General features: G+C 37.4%; 1 protein-coding gene across 1 annotated transcript; it reads left to right on the top strand.

Annotated features, from left to right (window-relative positions):
• The first annotated feature begins 6,888 nt into the window (after window positions 1-6,888).
• On the top strand, window positions 6,889-20,780 carry LIN7C (lin-7 homolog C, crumbs cell polarity complex component). Its single transcript, XM_003773649.4, has 5 exons — window positions 6,889-7,015; window positions 12,400-12,518; window positions 12,764-12,835; window positions 16,455-16,664; window positions 17,200-20,780. The coding sequence occupies exons 1-5, from the start codon at window positions 6,979-6,981 to the stop codon at window positions 17,353-17,355; spliced, it is 594 nt and encodes a 197-aa protein (XP_003773697.1). The 5' UTR covers window positions 6,889-6,978; the 3' UTR covers window positions 17,356-20,780.
• Window positions 20,781-21,572: the final 792 nt, after the last annotated feature.

The raw sequence follows: 21,572 nt of genomic DNA, 5'->3' as shown, positions 1-21,572 counted from the left end.
ATATCCCTTGAACTTCACAAAGTGCTAATTAAATAGTAAATATTTAATAAATGCTTATTAACTTGTGTAATTAGGGTTTGATACATACCTAGACCAACTAAGATAACCTAAAACAATACTGTTTATTCATTTGGAATGGGGGGATGGTATATCTGCCTTAAACACACTGGGTACCTGCTTCCAGGCTAATTAGAGTATGAACATTATGATGTATTGGCCTATAATAGACTTTTCTATTAGCCAAAAATGTTAGTGTCTTCTATTGATTAAAGACATGCAAATTAAAATGACTCTGAGGTACCATCTCACACCTATCAGATTGGTTAACATAACAAAAAAGGAAAATGATGGGTGCTGGAGGGGAGATGGGAAACCTGGAACATTAATGCATTGTTGGTGAACTGTGAATTGATCCAACTATTCTGGAGAGTAATTTGGACCTACCCCACAGGGCTATAAAACTACATATAATTTTAGCCAGTAAAACTACTACTAGGTCTATATCCCAAAAACATCCAAAAAAAGGGGACAGGACCTATTTGTACAATAATATTTATAGCAGTTCTTTTTTATATAATGGCATTGGAAATCAAAGGGATGCCCTCGAATTGGGAAATCACTAAACAATGTATGGTATATGATAGTGATGGCATGTTATTGTGCTGTAAGAAAGGATGGTTTCAGAAAAACCTGGAAATACTTTACATAAACTGATACATAGCTAGTTGAACAGAACCAAGAGGACATTGTACACAGTAATGAGCAACACTGCAATGAAGAATTGTGAAAGACTTAGCTATTCCCAACAACATAATGATCCAAGACAATCCCAAAGGACTTGTGATAAAGCATATTATCTGCCTCTGAGAGAAAGAACTGATATTTTTTGAATACAGATTGAAGCACTTTATTTCATTTTTTCTTTTATTTGAGTCTTCTTGTACAAAATGACTAATATGGAAATATTTTACATGATTGCATAGGTAAAATGTATATCTGATTACTTACTGTCTTAGAGAAAGAGGAGAGGGAAGGAGAAAGAGAATTTGGAATTCAAAACTTTAAAAAATGGTTAAAAACTATTTTAACATATATTTAGGGGGGAAATAAAATATATTAATTTATTAAAATGTTGTCTTTAAAACAGATTATTCAACAATGCAGAGGCTTTTTGCTTCATTGGATTCTAAGGGTGAGGATTCCTTCACTCTTGAGATAAGGGCAAGAGTATAAACACCACCTTCTGTTCCCCTCCTCTCATTAATCCATAGATCCCTGATAAATAAGCCTGGGACTTTATCCTTTTAGTTTGTGCTTTTCTCTCATAAGTGCAGGGAGTGAAGCTGTGAATATGCAAGAGTTCAGACTGAATATTGCAGCCAATCCACCAGTCTAGCAGAAATACCCTGGGGAGCACAGGTCCTGGGTGTAAAGCCTAGTAGAAGAAGTAATTGCCTGCTTAGGACTTGAATTTGATGAGAATAATGCTATGCAGGAATTAGGCTAAACTATGAGCCTCCCTTCTCCAAAGACTGAGAGGGAAGTTATTCTTCTAAGATATTAGAGGAAATGTTGGGTATGTTTATTGCTATATGTCTGAAGTAAATAATAATAAATAGCAAATATTTATCTAATGCTTGCTATGTGTTAGACTATGCTAAGCACTTTATAATTATTATCTAATCTGATCCTTACAATAGCCTTCATTTCATTTTACAGATGAGAAAACTGAAGCAAATAAGGTTAAGTGATTTGCCTAAGATCATAAAGCTAGAGAATGTTTAAGAATTGATTTGAACTCCTCTTCCTGACTCTAGAATCAGCACTCTATCCACCACAGCATGTAGTTTTGTAAAAACTAATCGAATATCAAGTGATTAAATGAAAGTGAGGTGCTAATCACTGTCCCCTCCATCCACAATATCAGAGAACACAGTACCTGGGAGGAGAGGTACAAGGAATCATAAGGAATTCAACTGGCCTTGAGAGTTTGAAATCAGAGTACACCCATGTTAGACTTGAATTCTCAGAAGAGTGTTTTTAAATACATAAAGTAAAATACAGAATAAAAAGACAATTTTTTGGAAAATAAAGTTGTTTTCTCAGTTAATCAAGTTCACAAACTCCAGAAATCTATCTGTAGAACCCAAGAACTTCTGATCTATCCTAACTCCTTAATTGCACAGAAGAGAAAACTGATCACCAGAAACATGGAGGACCAGAGTTCCTGCAGAACCTATCTCATGAATCTGAGCCTAATCTCTTTTCTAGAAAGCCAGGTGTTTCCCCTTATATAGTGGAGAACCAAGTAAGGCTGGCAGCTTGCAAGGGGAGTCAGATCAATAGCAAACTTTCCATCTGACATTCATCAGAATGACACATCTTAGAAGATCAGGAAATGCTGGTGGGCAGACCACATGATGTCATAATCTTATTGAACTGACTTGCAAAATCTGGAACAAATTTCTGGTGACACTAGTGAGTCCATTGGTTCTACCCTCACACCATAATCTGACACTAAAAACACAAAGTTAACTCTCTTTAGATCATGACAGCTAGTCAAAAAAGGACCTGGACCATTATCACCCATCCCAATGGTCAGCTTCAGAAATAAAATTAACAGGGGCAGCTAGGTAGTGCAGTGGATAGAGCACCAGCCCTGAAGTCAGGAGGACCTGAGTTCAAATGTGGGTTCGGACAATTAACACTTCCTGGCTATGTGACCCTGGACAAGTCATTTAATCCCAGTTGCCTCAGTTAAAAAAATTCATTAATTTAATTAACAATAATAACAACAATGTGGTTTTCTCAAGTTTTTTCCTGGTAAATGACACTTTTGTTACCTGGTTTGTAATGAAAAATAAACTAACTGCCAGGAGACTTGAGTTTGACTCTGAACTCTTCTGCCTACTGTGAGACCTTAGATCTTTAGATGAGCTAGCAGCAAATATCAATCCATCAATAAATTGGCTGATTGACTAAACCCAAATCTGCCTCCTTATCCAAGCTTACCCAACCTGTCAGATCATTTTAGTCTTTTTACTAAGGTAGAAAATATTTCTTCACCAACTTCTAAGAGTCCATCCAAGTTTTAATTCATGTTTCTGAATCTATGACCTAGTTAGTTTCTGCCACATTTGATTCTAAATCTTGATTTCATTTATTAATGATGAACTGAATGAAGTACCTTTAATTCCCAACCTTGAACCAGAATCTTGAGGTTAGTGGACTTAATAAATCAGATAGTCAGTTAATAAATATACATTAAGCATCTTCTATGTTCTAGGCACAGTGCTGGGGGGGGGGGGACACAAAAAGAAGAAAATGCAGTCCCTGCCCTCAATGAGATTAAAATCTAATGTTACAAGTACAAGGTAAAGATGAAAGTCTCATTTTTGAGAAAATTTCTAATGTGTGATTTTTACAGTGATTCTTAATGTATACCAAGGATGCTGGGAAACTGGAAATCAAAGAGAACATTGCCTACCAACTTTATGTTAACAGAATTGTAGATATAGGAGGTGTCTAATAAACTGTAACTATAGTTCAGAAATCAAGTCTGTGATACAAGACATTGAATTTAAGGGATACTGATAGCACCTAGACTATTTCAGCAGTGTGAACATGAGAGTTCAGCAGCTGGTTAGCAAGAATAATTGGTCAAAGAAGGAAACTACAACAGCTCTTTTTGTGGTGACAAAGAATTGTAATTTGAGAGGATTGCCCATCAATTAGGAAATGGCTAGACAAATTGTGGTATATGAATGTAATGGAATATTATTGTGCTATAAGAAATGATGAACAGAAAGATTTCAGAAAAACCTGCAAGGATTTAGATGAACTGATGTTGAGTGAAAAGAGCATATATAGTGTTGTATATTATACACCGTATTAAACATTATACTTTGTACGCAGTATTAGCAAGATTTATGATGATAGACTTAGTTCTTCTTAACAATACAGTGATCCAAGACAATTCTAAAAAACTTGGGATGGAAAATGCCATCCACATCCAGAGAAAGAATTATGGGACTGGATACAGATCAAAGCATATGATTTTCACTTTTCAAAATTTGATTTTGTTTTTTTCTTTCTCATGGTTTTTCCTTTATTGTATTCTTCTTTTACAACATGACTGATGTGGAAATCTATATCAGATTGCTTGCCATTTTGGGGAATGGGGAAGGGAAGGAGAAAATTTTGGACCTCAAAATCTTTTTAAAATTGAATATTGAAAATTATCATTACATATAATTGGGAAAAAAACAAAATATACTTATGAGGAGGAGGAGGAACAGGAAAAGGAGGAGGAGGAGGAGGAGGAGAAGGAGGAAGAGGAGGAGGAGGAGGAAGGAGGAAAAGGAGCAGAAGGAAGAAAAGGAGAAAGAAGGAGGAGGAGGAAGAAAAAAAGAGGAGGAGAAAGGAGGAGGAAGAGGGGGAAGGAGGGAAGAGGGAGGAGAAGAAGGAGAAAGAGGAGGAGGGGAAAAAGGGAAGGAGGAAGGGGAGGAGAGGGAAGAGTGGGAGAGGAGGGGAGGAGGGGAGGAATAGGGGAAGGAGAAGGAGGAGGAGAGAAGAAGCAGCAAGAAGACTAAGGAGTAGGAAGAGGGGGAGGAGGAAGAAGAGGAAGAAGAGGAGGAGGAAGAAGAAAAGGAGAAGATTATAAAATGGTACAGTTTGGCAAGACAAAAATCTCTCAGTCCTAAGCAGCAGCCCTACCTTGTCCCCAAGTTCTCCATCTCTCCCACCATGGAGTGGTATTGGACTCCTCAGCCTCTCTCGGCTGAAGGCACCTCTGGTGCCTCTTGTTCCGGGAGTGCCCTGTATGTGTGTTTATATTGGCTGGGGTGCAAAAATTTCTAATTATGATTCTGGTGCTTAATCAAATTTGTTGAATTCTACTGTGAAGAAGTGCTTTGATTTAGCTGGTTTGAAGGCAAAAGTGCTGTTCAAACCCAGAAGTTTGTTTATAACACTTGAAAAAAAAAAAGTTTTGCAGAGACCACTAAGTGACTCGGTGAATAGATTACTGGTTCTGGAGTCAGAAGGCCCAAATGTCAATCCTGCCTCAAACGCTTAGGTATGTGACGTGGACAATATTAATGTTCCATGTTACATATGTGCACTGCTGGTGTAACATATAAGCGTTATAGAGAGGTTCACTTATGTAACCCATAGTATATGTGTTATATATGAGTGTAAAGTGTGTATGGATGGAAAGAAAGACACAGAGACAGACAGACAAGCAGAGACAGAGAGACAGACAGAGACAGAGAGAGACAGAGAGAGACAGAGAAAGACAAAGAAAGAGATAGAGACAGAAAGAGACAGAGAAACAGAGACAGAGAGAGACAGAGAGAGAGAAAGAGACAGAGAGAGACAGAGACAGAGACAGAGAGACAGAGAAAGAGATAGAGACAGAGAGAGACAGAAAGAGACAGAGAAAGAGATAGAGACAGAGAGACAGAGACAGAGAGACAGAGAGAGACAGAGAAAGAGATAGAGAAAGAGACAGAGAGAAACAGAGACAGAGAGACAGAGAAAGAGATAGAGACAGAGACAGAAAGAGACAGAGAAAGAGATAGAGACAGAGACAGAGAAAGAGATAGAGACAGAAAGAGACAGAGAGAGAGACAAAGACAGAGAGAGAGACAGAGACAGAAAGAGAAACAGAGACAGAGAGACAGAGAGAGACAGAGAAAGAGATAGAGACAGAAAGAGACACAGAGACAGAGACAGAGAGAGAAACAGAGAGACAGAGAGAGAGACACAGAGACACGTACAATGGCTGAAACCCCAAAACGGCTCTGACGCTGGCTGACCGTGGCGCTCAACGGGGCTTTTTACAAACTTTTCATCAAAAAAGTCGGTCAGGCTGAGGATTAGGGTAGACACGCTGCAGAGACACCGCCTGCCTGTAAGATGGGCACGCCTCTGTCTCTCAGTTCCCTCTCTTTGTCTCTTTCTCTCTGTCTCCTCGTTTTTCTTCTCTCTGTGTGTCTCTCTGCATGTGTGCGTGTGTGTCTCTGTTTCTCCCTCCCGTCCCCTCTCCTTCACCTCCTCTAACAAGTGATGGAGTGATGGGGGTGGGGGAGGGGGGGAGAAACTTGGGCCGATGACGTCATCGGTCCCGGGAGCTCCCCGGTCTCTGAGTAAATGCCGTGCACGCATGCGTGCTCGCCGTTCGGTCTTGCTCGGCTCAGAACTCTCCCAAGTCAGATGATTTCCCCAGAACAATGTCGAGCTGAGACTGCGCGGCGCTCTAAGGCTCTCAGGTTCCCACGTTATGCATTACGTATGCGCATAACACGTATAGTGCAGGTTTACCTAAGTAAAGCTAGCTGCATTGCTTACATGTTACATACGGAGTGTTTATCTATTACATGTAATATATGCGGTGCGCGTATGATACGTGTTGACGTCACCCCGTCTGTAGAGTAGTTTCCCAGCTATATATAGATGCACGGGATGGCCCAAAAGGCTTAGCATGGTTCTAAGTCGATCAAAGCTCAAAATGCACTAACACTTTTGGGACACCTGAGGACACTCCGCTTTGCTCCTCAGAACCGCTCTCTGGGGAGGACAGGAAGCATTATTCCCATTTCACAGGTAAGCAAACTGAGGCTCGCCCACGGTGGCAGTCAGAATGCGTCAGGGGCGGGACTTAAATCTACGTCTTTCTGACTGACTCCGAATTTGTCGTCCCCTCGGGGAGCGAGGTAAGAGAAAACAAGCCGTAGCCCAGGAGATTTGTTAACTGACCACCACCAAAGAGATAAGCCGGACGACGCATGCGCACACGTGTCCCCGTGCGTGTTTTGGCGAGCCCGTAGCCCCGCCCCAGAGAGATCTCGCGATCTTTTCTCTCGCTTCTTTTCCCCTCCGCTCTCAAGGCCCCCCTCCCTCGGGGACGTTACCTAGGCACGCAGTGAGCCCGTCGTTTGTCATCATTTCCCGTCGGGCTGCGCGCGGGGGGAGAAGATGGCAGCATTGGGGGAACCTGTGAGACTGGAGCGGGGTGAGCGCTGGGCCCTCGGGGAGGTCGGAGGAGGAGAAGGCGGGGGCGGCTAGGAGCCTTTCCTTGAGGAGGGGCACGGGAGGGATCCGGGCGGGAGGAAGGCCTAGCTGGGACGGCCCGGCCGGGGGCTTGGGAACCGGGGCGGGGCCGGTGGAATCCGGGCACGCCCACCCCTGGCTTGGAGTGACGTGCGCCCGGGCCGGGGGCCGAGACCCGGGACCCTGTCAAACCCCCTGACCCATGCAGCGCCGACCTAGGGAGTCTCCGCCGGCTAGGAGCACCTCGGGCCTCCGGCTCCTCACTCACCCCGGTACGGGCGCCAACGAGACGGGTTAAGGCGAGCACGGCCTGCCTTTTCCCCCTCCTTTGCCCGGTGGGAAGAGTGACTTTAGAAAGAATCTTGGCTTTGGCGTCAGTGTAAGAGCGCCGCCGCTCATTCTCTGCGCAAGTTACTGAACTGCTCTGAGACTCAGTTTCCTAATCTGTACAACGAGAAGGCCAACCTGGAGCTCGGTGTACTCAGCAGGGCAGCTCCTCACTAACACTGACACATTATATGTGCATACATTCACCTCCTGACAAGGAATCACACAGCCCAATAAACAAGCAGCGAGCAGATGAAGTTCTTACAACCAGGCAAACTAAGGGCTACAGGCGCCAAGATTTTTTTGCTAACTATCTGTTAACCTCCACTCCTCAAATAGACCCTTTATGTGCATGCATGTACATATGCAAATTCCATATGCATACGAACGTATCCAGCCCTTGTGGGCGTGAGCATGCATGTGTTTGTGCAAATCGCCACATGCATACACGCACTCATCCAGGCTTTGTGTGCATGTACATACAAATCTCTGCATGCATACAAGCTCTCATCCAGGCTTTGTGTGCATGTACATACAAATCTCTGCATGCATACAAGCTCTCATCCAGGCTTTGTGTGCATGTACATACAAATCTCTGCATGCATACAAGCATGCTGCTTGTTTGTGCAACAAGCTCTCACAGTCCAGACACATTGGGCTGTAGTATAGCCTCCTGTCCTTTGTAACCCCAGGTGATTTCCTAGAATCATAGATTTAAAATCGAAAGGGATCTTATGGTTCCTCTAGTTCATTTCTTCGCGGTTAGGGGGTGAGGAAATTGAGGTAAAGTAATTTGACTAAAACTACACAGGTTATTACAGAGTACAGGGCTACTGGCACACCTGGGTAGTGCCAGTTCTCCCACCTTTTTCACTGAACCAGCTGGCTACGTAAATGGTCCAGTAGATAGATACTCTGACCTGGAGTCAGGAAGACCCAGCTTCAAATCCTGTCCCATAGACTTAGTGGCTGTGTGACCCTTGGCAAGTCACTGGACTCCTGTCTGCTTCAGTTTCCTCATTTGTAAATTTCCTCATTTGCAAACCAATACCTACCTCCCACACTTGTTATGAAGATGAAATGAAATTATATTTGTTAAGTGTTTCACAAACCTCAAAAGGCTCTATAAATGCTAGCTGTTATTTCTGGTGACTGAGCCAGGATTTGGAGACATTAATATCTGTGTATGTGTGTGTGTACACACACACACACACACACACATATATACACATACTCTCATATATAAACTCATTCCCCTTCCCAACATGCAGGAATTCACACTACAATCTTAATATAGCTACTAAATATAAACTACCCTCTGTACTCCCCAGATGCACTGAAACACACACACAGAATCTGAACATTGAGAACAGATTACATTTCTTCCTTTCAGCCACACATAAATATCAAATATTTTGTCCATTTTTGCACAGTCTGGGTATACACATAACACTTCTATTAAATCATACAGAGTAGGTAGACATTACCTAATTTACCCAACTATATACATCACTCCCAGACCTACAAATTCGCTTAACAGTTACTCAAACCACACACTTCATAAAGACTATCTTTTATTTAAGAGGTCAGTGATTCCCTGGCCTGAAAAGGATAGAATCATAGAGTTACAGGAAAAGGCGGGTATTATTTTCTGAGTGTTCTTAACATTGGAGAACCATTGAGCAGTGGATGAGGCCACATGACTCATCTTAGCTGGGTTAGAGTTAAGTTCCCAAGGAGCAAAGATCAGCTTCCTTGTAGCCTTATTTTTCCCATACCACCTATCTGGAGTTGGTTGATGACTTTGGACCAGGAAAAAATTGTTTGTGAAGTGTAGGTGAAATAAGATTATTTGAGTAAATTGAAATTTACCTTGTTTGGATAGTGTTAGAGGATTTTAAAATACTCTAAAAAATTTTTGTATATTATTATGTTAAACAGAACTTTTTTAAACACATTTAGGCAAAATTCTGGGTTTGTCTATTTTTGGAGCTCGATTAACATCAAAAATGCAGAAATTAACTTTTTTTGTAGTAATAAAAATAGAATAGGCATTAAAATTATCCTCCGAATTATGCTTCCAAAATTTTAAGTAGATTTAATCTCTTAAGGATATAGAGCATATTTTAGGGTGTTGTGTTTAGTAGTTAAAATAAAAACTAAAGGCTTCACAGAAGGACACGGATTCAAAATCCACTTCTAATACATAATAGCTTTGTGACACTGAGCAAGTTCTTGCTCCAGAAAACTCTCTTAAGTTCCAAAAAAGGTCTCATACTTCTTTGGGGTAGAGAGTTTAAGGAAATTTCTACATAAGTGAATTTGCAGGTTCTCACCATAATATATAAAAATATTTTGCTCTTTCCTCACCTTAAAAACACTTAATCTCTTATTATTCTTGTGCTCATTATTTAGGTACTTTTTAGAACATTTTATGTGCTTTACTGGAGGCTAAAGGAAGGTCTTTATCCCTTCACCCATCCCTATTCCACCACCCTATTAATTAAAAAATCCATTTTTCCAGAAGACTTAATGCTCTTAGCAGGTTTACCTAAAACACAAGACTATAACATCCCTTTCCTTGGTATAAAACTACTATGCTTTATGCCAGGGAACTAATCTGTGGTGTCAAATAGGAGTAGGTAGGTTTTTTTGTTTGTTTGTTTGGTTTTTTTAAAGATAATTTTAGAATTCTAACATGTTGGCAGTAATTGTTCATTTGTATTTTTAAGTACTGGAGAGAATAATTGCATGTAGCATCACCTCTAGCATCTATTTTTGGTAATGATGACTTTCTCCTATTCAGTTTTGTCTCTGCTCTTTTGTTTCAAATGATAATAGAGTGGCAAAAGATATCATTGAATTGTTAGTGATAGCAATTTGTCATGACAAGAAAATCAAATTATAGTAAACTGTTACCTGGAATTTTAGAAAACTTAATTCTTTTTAACTGCTGCATCTACCCATCTATAATACAGTGATAACTGATGTTTGTAATGATGACTTGAGTCCTTTGTAGTCTGAAAGTGCATTTTGAATCATCAAAACAGATTTAATTCTGCAAATAGTACATGCTCAAGTCATGTTCATCATAGTTTTAATGGAATATATTTTATTGTATACTAATACTAGTTAATATACGCACCAAATATGGTAACTTAACTACAATACTTGAGTAACCAGAAATCCCCATTTACCAGCCATCCTGAATAATAGTTTATTGCTAGGAAAATTAGGATGAAAGGGATCTTACTGCCATTAAATTTAATTAGCATAAATTCAGTTTTTAATCCTCTAAAGTTGAGGTAAAAAAATTATGATCTGCCTTTTTGTCTCTGAGATTCTCAATTGAATGTATACATGGCTGCATTCCAGCTGAGAGCACAAAGACATCCTTGCTAATCCTATAAAGGAAATCCCCAGTAGTGAAGTGAAACAAGTAATAGCAAATTCATGATTTAGACTCATAGAATTGTAGATGTTGAGCTGGAAGGGACCTTAGAGGCCATATAATCCAAACCCCTCGCTTTAAAAACCAGGTACTTAGCACTAAAGAGATATTTATTTCCCATTGTCACACAGGAGGTGAATAGCGGAGTCAGGATTCATGTTGAAGCCTTTTGACTCTAAATCCACCACTCTTTCCTCTGTGTTTCCTGCCCTACTCCCTGAATTGAAAGGGCAAAATGCCTTTGGACTTCCCTTCTCCTAATATCAGCAAAAGGCTCAGGTTTAAATGGACATTGTTCATCCCTACTTGATGAAATTTAGATGGAGAACTATCCAAGTAGAGGTGAAAGGATAAAATATATTCTTATTTAGCTTATTAAACATTTAAACTGTTAAGATGCACTTAAATGCATTTCCATAGGGGCCACCTCCATTTATGCCAAGATGTATGTTTATATAAGCTAAATCATTCCACTTGCTTCAGGTAGCCATCTATTTCCAAGTGAATTAGTCTAGGACATTGAATGCATATTCACCATCATTATTGTCAAATAACCCAGAGAACATGTCTTGGGGATACATGATCTTTGTATAACAATTACAATACATATATACACTTGAGAGTGTATTTTAATTGAGTTTTCCCACTTAATTATCTTCTTTCCTTGGGAAATGAAAGTAATTTATACTTATACTGTACAGGTGTCTGGTCTGTTAATAATAAGCATAAAATTAATATTGACTGACTCCATTGTCCAAAAGAAATTTTGTTCTTGCTAGACTATGAATTTTTTTTTTTTTTTGAAACATTGGTATTGTCATCTCTCTACACTAAGTTCCTAGTTTTTTCTTCTGAAAACAAATACTGTTTTACAAGGGGACTTTTCCTTTCCTCATTTTTTTTTTTAATTAAAGAACTTTAATTTTCTCTCTTACCTTCTTTCCTTCCTGCAGCAGGGAGGAGGAGGGAAGTTTTGGGGGTTTTTTCCTGATCATCTATTTCTTTCCTAGTCTTAAGTACATTTGATGTAATCAGAATTGTCCATTTTACCTTGTCTCACAGGTGCTATATATTCCAGATGTTACACTAGTGTCATCAGTTTGGTGTTTTTTTTTAATCAGCATTTTTCCCTAATCTTATTGGACATCTTAGAATTCCCTCTAATTTTCATATACAAATGAAAAGGAAGGATACAACCTTTTCCACATTTTAGTTTTTTAACTATCAAGAGACAGTGTAGCATGTTGGATATGCTGCTAAATTTGGAATCAGAAAGACAAGTCCAAATTCTGTTTCCCAAACTAACTATTCCCATGTAACGATGAGCAATTCCTTAACCTCTTTGAACCTTCATGTCCATATTTGTAGATATAATAATATCTACCTCACAGTTGTTTAAGATGCGTTAATGTATCTGATGTTCTACAAATGTTAAAGTGCTCTATAAAAAATCAGTTATTAGTCAATTTCTGTTGGTGCAGCCTATTAATTTATAAAATTGTTAAGTATACATTTAGAGAAACTATTTTAAGGCGTGTGTGCTTGTATTTTTTTTTTTTAACCTGCAGATATTTGTAGAGCAATTGAATTATTAGAAAAACTACAAAGGAGTGGGGAAGTACCACCACAAAAACTTCAGGCTTTGCAAAGAGTCCTTCAAAGTGAGTTCTGCAATGCTGTAAGAGAGGTGAGAAGTTTGACTAAAATACCTTTGTCATTGATATTTGCTGAAGTTGAAAACTTAAGCCAGTTAGTTACTCTTGCAAGGCAATATTTTCTATATTTAACATTTTAAATATAAAATTTCAATATAAAATAACTTGATAAATGTGCTTGACTAATATAAAACTAGATTATGCATAGTTAAATGTAGGTTTTTAAAATGTTCTAAAATTAAGTAAAAATTACCTCAAATGACTTTTGGTTTTCCAGGTATATGAACATGTTTATGAAACTGTGGATATCAGCAGTAGTCCTGAAGTGAGAGCTAATGCTACTGCCAAGGTAAAAGTTTTTAGCCACCCAAAATGATATGTCATGATAAAAGCTAGATATTTATACTAGGAAAATAATAGAATTATAATGTAAAGGGAATGTATTAAAACATGTTTTCATATTGGAAGAGGAAAGTGATAGGATGTATTAAGATCTCAAAGTGTTTTGATATCCTCTCACACTCTGTCTTCCTCCCATTCTCTGGCAATGAAGTGGCTTTTTTCCTGACCAGGGCCTCTACATCTGCATTTGATCCCATTCTCTCCAGAAAATTACAACATCATTCATCTTTTTTTCTCTTTGAACTTTCCACTATTTTCTTCCATTCTGTCTTGAAACATGCATGCCAAAATCTCATCTCTCCTTTAAAAAAAGAAAAAGAAGAAATTTCTCTCAGACCCCTTCATCCCTTCAAACATTTGTCTTCTGTCTTTCTCTTTCTCAGGCAGAGTCCTTGAAAAAATTGCCTTCCTTGGCCCTTTCCAATATGGCTTCCATCCTCGTCATTTAACTGAAAGTGACTCTATTGACCACCCTTTCCTGCTGGATACTCTCTTCTCTGTGGATTTTCATGGCATTATTCTCTTCTGGTTTGTCTTCTCTCTGACCAAGCCACTGCTCCTCGGTCTCCTTTGCTGGCTCATCAATTCATTTAATGTCCCCAGTATTCTGTTGGCAGTCTTCTCCTCCCCCTTTTAGGTCTCTCTCTAACATTATACAAATAACTTCTATGTCTGTAGTTTCTTTGTAACATAACAATCTCATGTATTTAATTGTCATCTCTATGCAGATGACTCCTAGATATATTTGTGTGTACGTGTGCATATATATGTATGGGTGAAACTAGATATAAATCTATCTTTGCCTTTATTTCTAGAGATAAGTTATTTAGTTCCAGCCCCTTCTTGTTGTTTCGGTTTTCTTGAGGTCTCTGGGAGCAGCCTTCCTTTCAGTTCAGTAATCACCACAAGAGTAGCCAAGGGTTAAAGTCCAAATCCTTTATTATCTCTTTCAAAGTCTTGTCTCCTTTCCTGGGGCCCAGTTAGCTTTCTTATAGTCCAGATTCTTTTATTATCTCCTTCTGGGGCTGGGCAGCTTTCTGGAGAGCCTTTCAGACCAGCCTTGGTCTCAGTGGAGAAATGTCTTCTCTGCCCTCTGAAAGCTTCTCCTCTGTGGCTCTCAGCCCCTGCTTATATGCTCCACACTGAGTATAAACCAATCATCATATCACTAGGAAACCATTATTTGTTGTATGATTAAATCAATCATATTGAACCATGCTAAATTAGATAACCATTGTCTCATCAATTCCACTTAGTACCTTGTAAGCATCCTTGTTTCAAGTTCAGAGTTCTGGCCCATAATACCTCCCCTCTAGCTTTTGTCTTCTACCACTAGTTGTTTCTCTGACATTTCATATTGGATGGGTTGGAGACTATCTTAAGTTCAATCTGTCTAAAGCTGAAATCAGTAGTTTTCCTCCTAACCCTTCTCCTCTTCCAAAACTTCTCTATTTCAAAGATAGCACTGTTTTTCTAGTGTCTCAGGTTTGTTATCTCAGCCTCACCTTGTCCTCGACCTCCTTGACCCCATATGTCCTATTAGTTACCAAAATTTGCTATTTCTACTTGACAACTTCACTCTACCCATATAGCCAACCCCTCAGCATCTTAGCACCTCACCTCCATTATTGCAACAGATTTTCTCCTTCCCTCCCTCCCAAGTCTGTAACAACTCCAGTGCCTTCTGCCTATGAAACTTGCAAAATAATTCTCCTTAAGAGCTTTTTGAACCACATTTTTTCCCTACTCTGTCAATTCTAGTGGCTTGCAGTTTCCTCTATGATGACATATTAATTCTGTTTAGCCTCAAAATATCTTTCTAATCCTATTGGATATGATTCTCCCTCCCATATTCTTCAATTCACTTACAACACAACTGACTATATCATGTGTCTAGAAACAACTTCTGTCTTACATTCCCTTCAGAGTGGTTGTCTTCCTTAAAAATGCAGCTCAGATACTTTGTTCAGGAAGCCTTTCCCCATCTTCTCCCCATCTTCTATTGTCCTACTCCCCAAACACCTTGTATTTAACTATTACCTTTATGTTTATATTTAAACTTATTCTACATAAATTTTTCTAGGTATTTATTGTCATGGCAAACTAGGTTAAATGACTTGCCTAGGGTCACAAGGCTTCTGAGTATCTGAGACCAGATTTAAGGAGGATGAGTCTCCCTGTCCCCAGACCCAGCACTCTTATCCATTGTGCCACTTAGTTTCCTTCCTTAAATATTTGTCAATTAATTGGCCATATCATCTGCCTTGACTGGCTGGCCATTCCATGTGTGTTTGTATGTGCAGATACTTGTATGGGTGTGTATAATTTTCACTCTACCTCAAGTTTAGTCTCCTTTTCATATTCATTTGAAAAAGGATTAGAGTAATATTTAAAAAGACAGTAAAGCCTTCATTTTAGCTCTAATGTTTAGAAACATAGTTAATCATTGATCCCTTCTTTCACTTCTAGTAGTAGCTCAGGAATTAATGACCATATAGTCATTACTGTACAGGACTATATGGTCCTGAAATGAACACAATAAACGAGTGGTGATAATTCACTTTCATTATCACTTATTTGGTATACATTGGGGAAAGGCAATACAAACTCCTGTCTTTGAGAAGACTACATAAAATATTCAAAAAAGACCATGTTAATATAATGAAAATGACATAACTAGAATTCTCAGCTCTGAAACCTCTCAGCTTGGACAGTTGACCTCATTTTAAAACTTCACTTTCTCTGGAAGGAAAATGATTAATAATTTGGACTACTTAGCTGACATGATAGTTGGGAAGAAAGTACTTTGTAAACAGCAGACTTGTAGGTTCCCTTCTAAGGTTTGCAGAGCACTTTTTTTCATTTGATCCTAGAAAATTGAGTGAGAGAATACTAGAGGTATTGTCCCCATTTGAGATGCATTGTAGGGTTAGAGAGAACACCTCGAAGTCAAGACTTGAGCTCCAGGCCTGCTTCAGACCCATTCTGGCTATGATGACCTTGGATAAGTCATTTAATATTCTCAGCATCCTTTCAGTGCAATACTCTTAATACTCTAAGTTTCAGAGAAGGTGTTGACCAGCATTAGTAGGAGTTTCCTCACTTGAAAATCCTTTATGTTGATGAAATCATAAGTCTAGCTTTCATCCTATGACAAATCAGGAAATTGATGTTGTCAGAGATTAAATGACTTAGTGTATCAATTATCATAGCTGGTACATGCTGGTATTAAAGCCCAGTTCTGTAAACCTCCACACAAATTGCGGGGGGGGGGGGGGGGAGCAGTAAAATATAACAGTGACTTTACAATCCAAGAATCTGTACCCTCCTTTAGAGGGTATCCACTTCCCCTAGTACTTTTTGCTTACTCTCTCCAAAGTGCTAGGTGGGATGTGCTAGTTGATTTTTAGACTTTCCCGCACAAGTCGCTAAAAAAATTTGGTCTATTTAACATCACATCAAGAAAATGACCCTCATGGTTCTTTGTCCCATTAAACTGATAGTGGACTATTCTACTATGTAAATTTTTATATGTAAATATGAGAGTCAAAGTATTCTTCTTTCAGGCTACTGTTGCTGCCTTTGCTGCCAGTGAAGGACATTCTCATCCTCGAGTTGTTGAATTACCAAAAACTGAAGAGGGACTTGGATTCAATATAATGGGAGGCAAAGAGCAAAACTCTCCCATCTACATTTCTCGGATTATTCCTGGTGGTATAGCTGACAGACATGGGGGACTGAAACGTGGGGATCAACTCCTATCGGTTAATGGAGTGGTAGGAATCTTTCTTTACAGTTGCAATAATGTGTTGTGACCACATGAGGGTGTAATTTGTTCATAGAAATTTAGAGAATTAATTTTGAGGAAAATGCAAAGAAATTTTTATGGTGCATTATAAAGATTAGAAAACTAGTGGTCCAGAGGCCTTTTGAAAAATATCATAAGTGAAAACACTCATTTAACAGTGTAAATTAGCAATAATAAGTATGATTCTTTGAGATCTGATTTTGGTTTTGAATGTGTAGGACAAACATTAACATGAACATGTGACTTGGCCAGATACAGAAACAGAAATTATGAAACATTGCATGCTTGATCTCTGACTTAGCAACAGTCAAGAAACTTGTTATTTTCCTATTTCAGAATTAATCATGAATACTAAGGTTGAGAATTTTGTCGAGCAAAATATTTCTTAATGAAAATTGTAGGTAGTGAATTGACCTGTGTTTATAATCTTAAAATAATGTCATTGAAATGTTTTAATGTTTTTAGGATTTCCTGCTAATTGTTTTATTTATTTATTTTTTTAGAGTGTTGAAGGGGAACACCATGAAAAAGCTGTGGAACTGCTAAAAGCAGCACAAGGAAAAGTTAAATTAGTTGTGCGATATACACCTAAAGTCTTAGAAGAGATGGAATCAAGGTTTGAAAAAATGAGGTCAGCAAAACGTAGGCAACAGACTTAATATACTCTTCATACCCCGTATTAATAAACTTTGTATTCCATTTTGCATTTAGCTAAAAGTTTTACTTAGGACCTACTGAGGGCTGCACTGACCGGGATTGTATAAAAAAAAGTTCTCATAAAATAGTATTTACCATTTTATAAACACCTGTCTTAATATCATTTATGGTTAAAGAAAAGCTTTCCCTTTTTTTCTGATAAGAAAAGTAAAAGGCAATGAGGGCAGTTCTGTCCAGCTCTTTTTACAAACCTTTTTCAAATGCAGTTTTTGTCATAAAGTTGTTATAGACTTTTAAAAAAAATGCTTTTTAAATATTAAAGTGTACTTTTACATTCATAATTTTTAAAAGCTTCGTTTGACTGCTTATTTAAAGGTAACAGGTCTTTTGACTCTTTTTTGCTATTTTTTTAACCTGTGAAGTTTCTTTATAGTTTTACAAGAAATGAAGCATCCCATCAGAAATCACAGTTCATCACAATCTATATTACATAGTCAGGACTAACATCACTATTTGATGAACACATATATAATTTATGCAATTTTAACTCAATATGACATTTGAGGTTTTTTACCATTATTTGGAACATATGCAATGAATATTTATTTATACTGATTTGTAAAAGCAAATTTTTTAAAACTGAAACAATCATTCCTAAGAAGTGTTATTCTTTCATTATATTTGAATAGTAGGACAAGAAGATGCAATTTGATTGTGTTATCCTTGATTACATCTCTTTCTAACTAATTTGTATTCAGCAAAACATCTTAAGTCTTAAAATACAAGAGCTATTTCAAACTTCCTCTTTTTCATGCATCTCTTTATTCTCTTTTGGTGGCATTCATTTTTATTTAGATAAATTCATATGTTGCAATCCTGTCATTTGTAGACATGAGCCAGTGTTCTTAGGGAAGGAGAATAGTAGACACAGTAAAAGCAGTAATGCCATACTAGCCCAATAAGTTACACTTTTTATTGACCCAGCTTTGAATGAAGATTTTAAATGAAAGGAAAGTAGAAGTATGTATTCACAATGTTAGTTAATTTTTAATTTATTCATTCACAATAATGTGTCCAAGTGACAGATTTTTTGCTCAGGCAGAGAATCTCAGAATGGAGTGTGCAACACTGATCATGATTCAGATAATAATGATGAAAACTTAAGGGGATACCTCATTCATTTGTCCACTGGTTGTCACTGTTTCTCTGAAAGGCAGCTATAAGTATACCTTCAACATTGGTAAGGTAATTTTCAAAGACTGAAATTAGAATAGAGGTATATTCTTCTTTGGTCAAAGATTATATTAGATAGGATTTTTTTTTTCCTTAAATCTAATAAATGACAGACACTAAAAGGAAGATCAAATGTTGAACTAAGGTGAGAAAACTTTGCATAATTATCTGACCTGTTGTAAAAAGTTGGCATTTTGTAAAATTTCTAAAGGACAATTAGAAATGTATACTTTTTCTGCATGTTTGTTAGCACTGTGAGTCTTTAAACCTTATTCCAGTTTCCAATGATTTTAATAGTAAGGAATAAATCACAACATTGTTATTTATCAGTTAGGTATTGAGCACTGGATTGCATGGTTGAATATGTCTTTAGTCCACTACAAAATGTTTCTTGTATTGGTAAGCTCATGTTGTTAAACTGTATATTTTTCAGGATTAACTGATGTTTTAAAATGTTGAGACCAAAATAGTATAGAATTATGGACATATTTTAATTTAAGTGGAAAATTATTAGAAATATTTGTTGTAGAGTTTTATATATTAAAGGAGGTATTGGTGCAAATAAAAACAATAATATTATTGTAAAACTTATATATCTTGCATTACAGGGAAAGCATACCCTAAAGAAATCTTATTTTAGTATAGCTACAGCTGCAATAGTTTTTAAGGGTGTGTCAACATTTCATTATAAATTATGGCTTCCTGGTTCAGCATCTCAGCTGTTTCAACTCTGTCAGCCAAGTTAAATCTTTTTTGGGGTTGAAATTTAGTAAGTTGAGTAAGCTATTTTTTTTCTTCTTCGGTAATCCACAATCTGTTCTTTGTGTGGGTTGGCACCTTTTTGTAACTCTTAAAATAAAGATCGCTTAAAGGGAGCCAAGTACAGTAGTTTCACTTGAGCTACTGCTAAGCATGAGTAGTAGTAGCATTTTGTTCTCATTAAATTCAGTCTTCTCAGTTTAACCTAGGTCTCAGAGGTTAGTTATAGATAACATCTAGTACAAAGATGTCAGATACGAACATTAGGAAAAGAGAACTTTGGTCTTTGAACTCCTTGACAAATTAAATTTTAACATGGTGTCACAATAAAAACATTCAAAAAATGATTATTAAGTTCCCACCATTTATGTGCAAGGTAGTATGTACAGGCAGAAGGCAAGATAGTCCTAGCTGTCAAAGATCATGACTTTATAAGAGGTTATAGGGCATCTACACAGAAAAAGTAAATAAAAGGTAACTTAGGGAAGGTCAGATCACTAATGACCGGGGGAATCAGGGTAAGCTTTATGAATAAGGAGATTGATGCTTTTCTCTGAAGTTTTTATTTTTTTTTTCTTTTTACTCTAAGAGGCATTAATTGGTGAAAGGGAGATGGGACAGAATAAAAGACTAGAAGCAGGCATTTATTTTTTTCCCTTGTTTCAGGACCCTATGTACACAGGACTTTTTGTGACTGGAACTTCAGATTAATTCAGTTGGTAGTAAATGTGATTATCTTCTACAACTTGCCATTGTTTTTAAAAAATCATTAGTAATTAGGATTTGCTAAAGTTATTTAGCAGCCATTCTTTAACTGAAAGTGATTAGGGCCTACCTTTTTTTTTTTTTTAAACTGAAGCATGCCAATGGCAATATGTCTGAGGATATTTTTCTCTAGAAATGAATTCCAGTAATAGCTATGTATGTGTAAATACACACACACACACACACACACACACACACATATATATAATATTCATTTGTGTGTGTATATACATATATTTACATAAAAATAAAGATGCTCACTATTTGGGAGAGCAAAAAGAATGCAAGTGAGAAATATGTTTTTTGACAATTTCAAAACAATTTTATATGACTCAATTCTTTCATCACTAAATAACAGTAGTCTGGTTTTGTGCAACCTGAAGATCCAAATGTGTTTAAAAGATACCATCATGATTTTATTTTATTTTGCTATTTTTCAAATTAGCTTTGTTAAAGTACTTTGTTTACATTTAATATTGATATTGCAGCATTTAATAGAAATGATGGTAATGACTTAACTAAATAGAATATAAGCATGACTTGGTGTGAATTTAAAAAGAATACATGTTGTCGATATTTTATTATGTGGGAAAATCATTTGAAACATCAACTACTCTTTAATAATTGTATTTCCTGAATAAATGTATGTTTATGACTTTTCTAACTTAAATATTTTATGTTGTCTTTTATTCTGTCAAAAAGTTTGGCAGATTACACTTTATCTTCATCAAAGTCTTCAAGGGAAGAATTTTTCATTGGAAAGAATAAAGCAAAAATGACTGACAGGGAGCTGATAATGGAAAATAAAAAACAATACTAAGAGTACCCAGCTGCCCTTAAGTCACCTGTTCCAGAGGAACTACATCCTTATATACTAAAAGAATCAGTTTCAGCAATGATATTTGAAGGATTCGGGAAAATAAGCGTTTTGATATTGAAAAAAAAAAAGTAATAGAATCTGTTTAACTTGGCAAAAATAAGACTTGGAGGTATAAGCATGTATTAAGCACTTACTATGTGCCAGGTACCCTGTTAAGCACAGAGGAATACGAAAAGAAACAAAAGACAGTTGTTAAGGAGCTTAAAATCTAATAGGGGAGACAAGATGCAACAAATCTTTTCAAAACAAGCTATATACAGAATGAATAGAAAATAACTAACAGAGGGAAGGCACCAGAATTAAGAGGAGTTGGAGAAAGCTTCTACAGATTTTAGTTGGAACTTAAAGAAAGCTGGGGAGGTCAGTAGTTGGAGTGGAAGAGGGAGAGAATTCAAGGCATAGGGAAGAGCCTGAGAATGCCTGGAGATGAGAGATGGAGTATCTTGCTTTTGGAACAGGTAAGGGACCAGTGTTATCAGATTGAAGAATGTTTGGGGGAATGAGATGTAAGAAGACCTTTGACTTTAAATGCCAAACAGCATTTTGTACTTCATCCTAGAGTGATAGGGATGATGTGGCCAA

This window comes from Sarcophilus harrisii, chromosome 6 (genome assembly GCF_902635505.1).
Source record: "Sarcophilus harrisii chromosome 6, mSarHar1.11, whole genome shotgun sequence".
NCBI lineage: Eukaryota > Metazoa > Chordata > Mammalia > Dasyuromorphia > Dasyuridae > Sarcophilus > Sarcophilus harrisii.
Note: the sequence above shows the minus strand (reverse complement) of the source record. Positions and strands in the feature narration are given on the sequence as shown.

Excerpts from the sequence above, each read along its gene's own strand:
- LIN7C (XM_003773649.4), top strand. The coding sequence starts at position 6,979 with ATGGCAGCATTGGGGGAACCTGTGAGACTGGAGCGGG. Across the intron at positions 7,016-12,399 it reads ACCTGTGAGACTGGAGCGGG|ATATTTGTAGAGCAATTGAA; the intron begins GTGAGCGCTGGG and ends TTTAACCTGCAG. Across the intron at positions 12,519-12,763 it reads TCTGCAATGCTGTAAGAGAG|GTATATGAACATGTTTATGA; the intron begins GTGAGAAGTTTG and ends TTGGTTTTCCAG.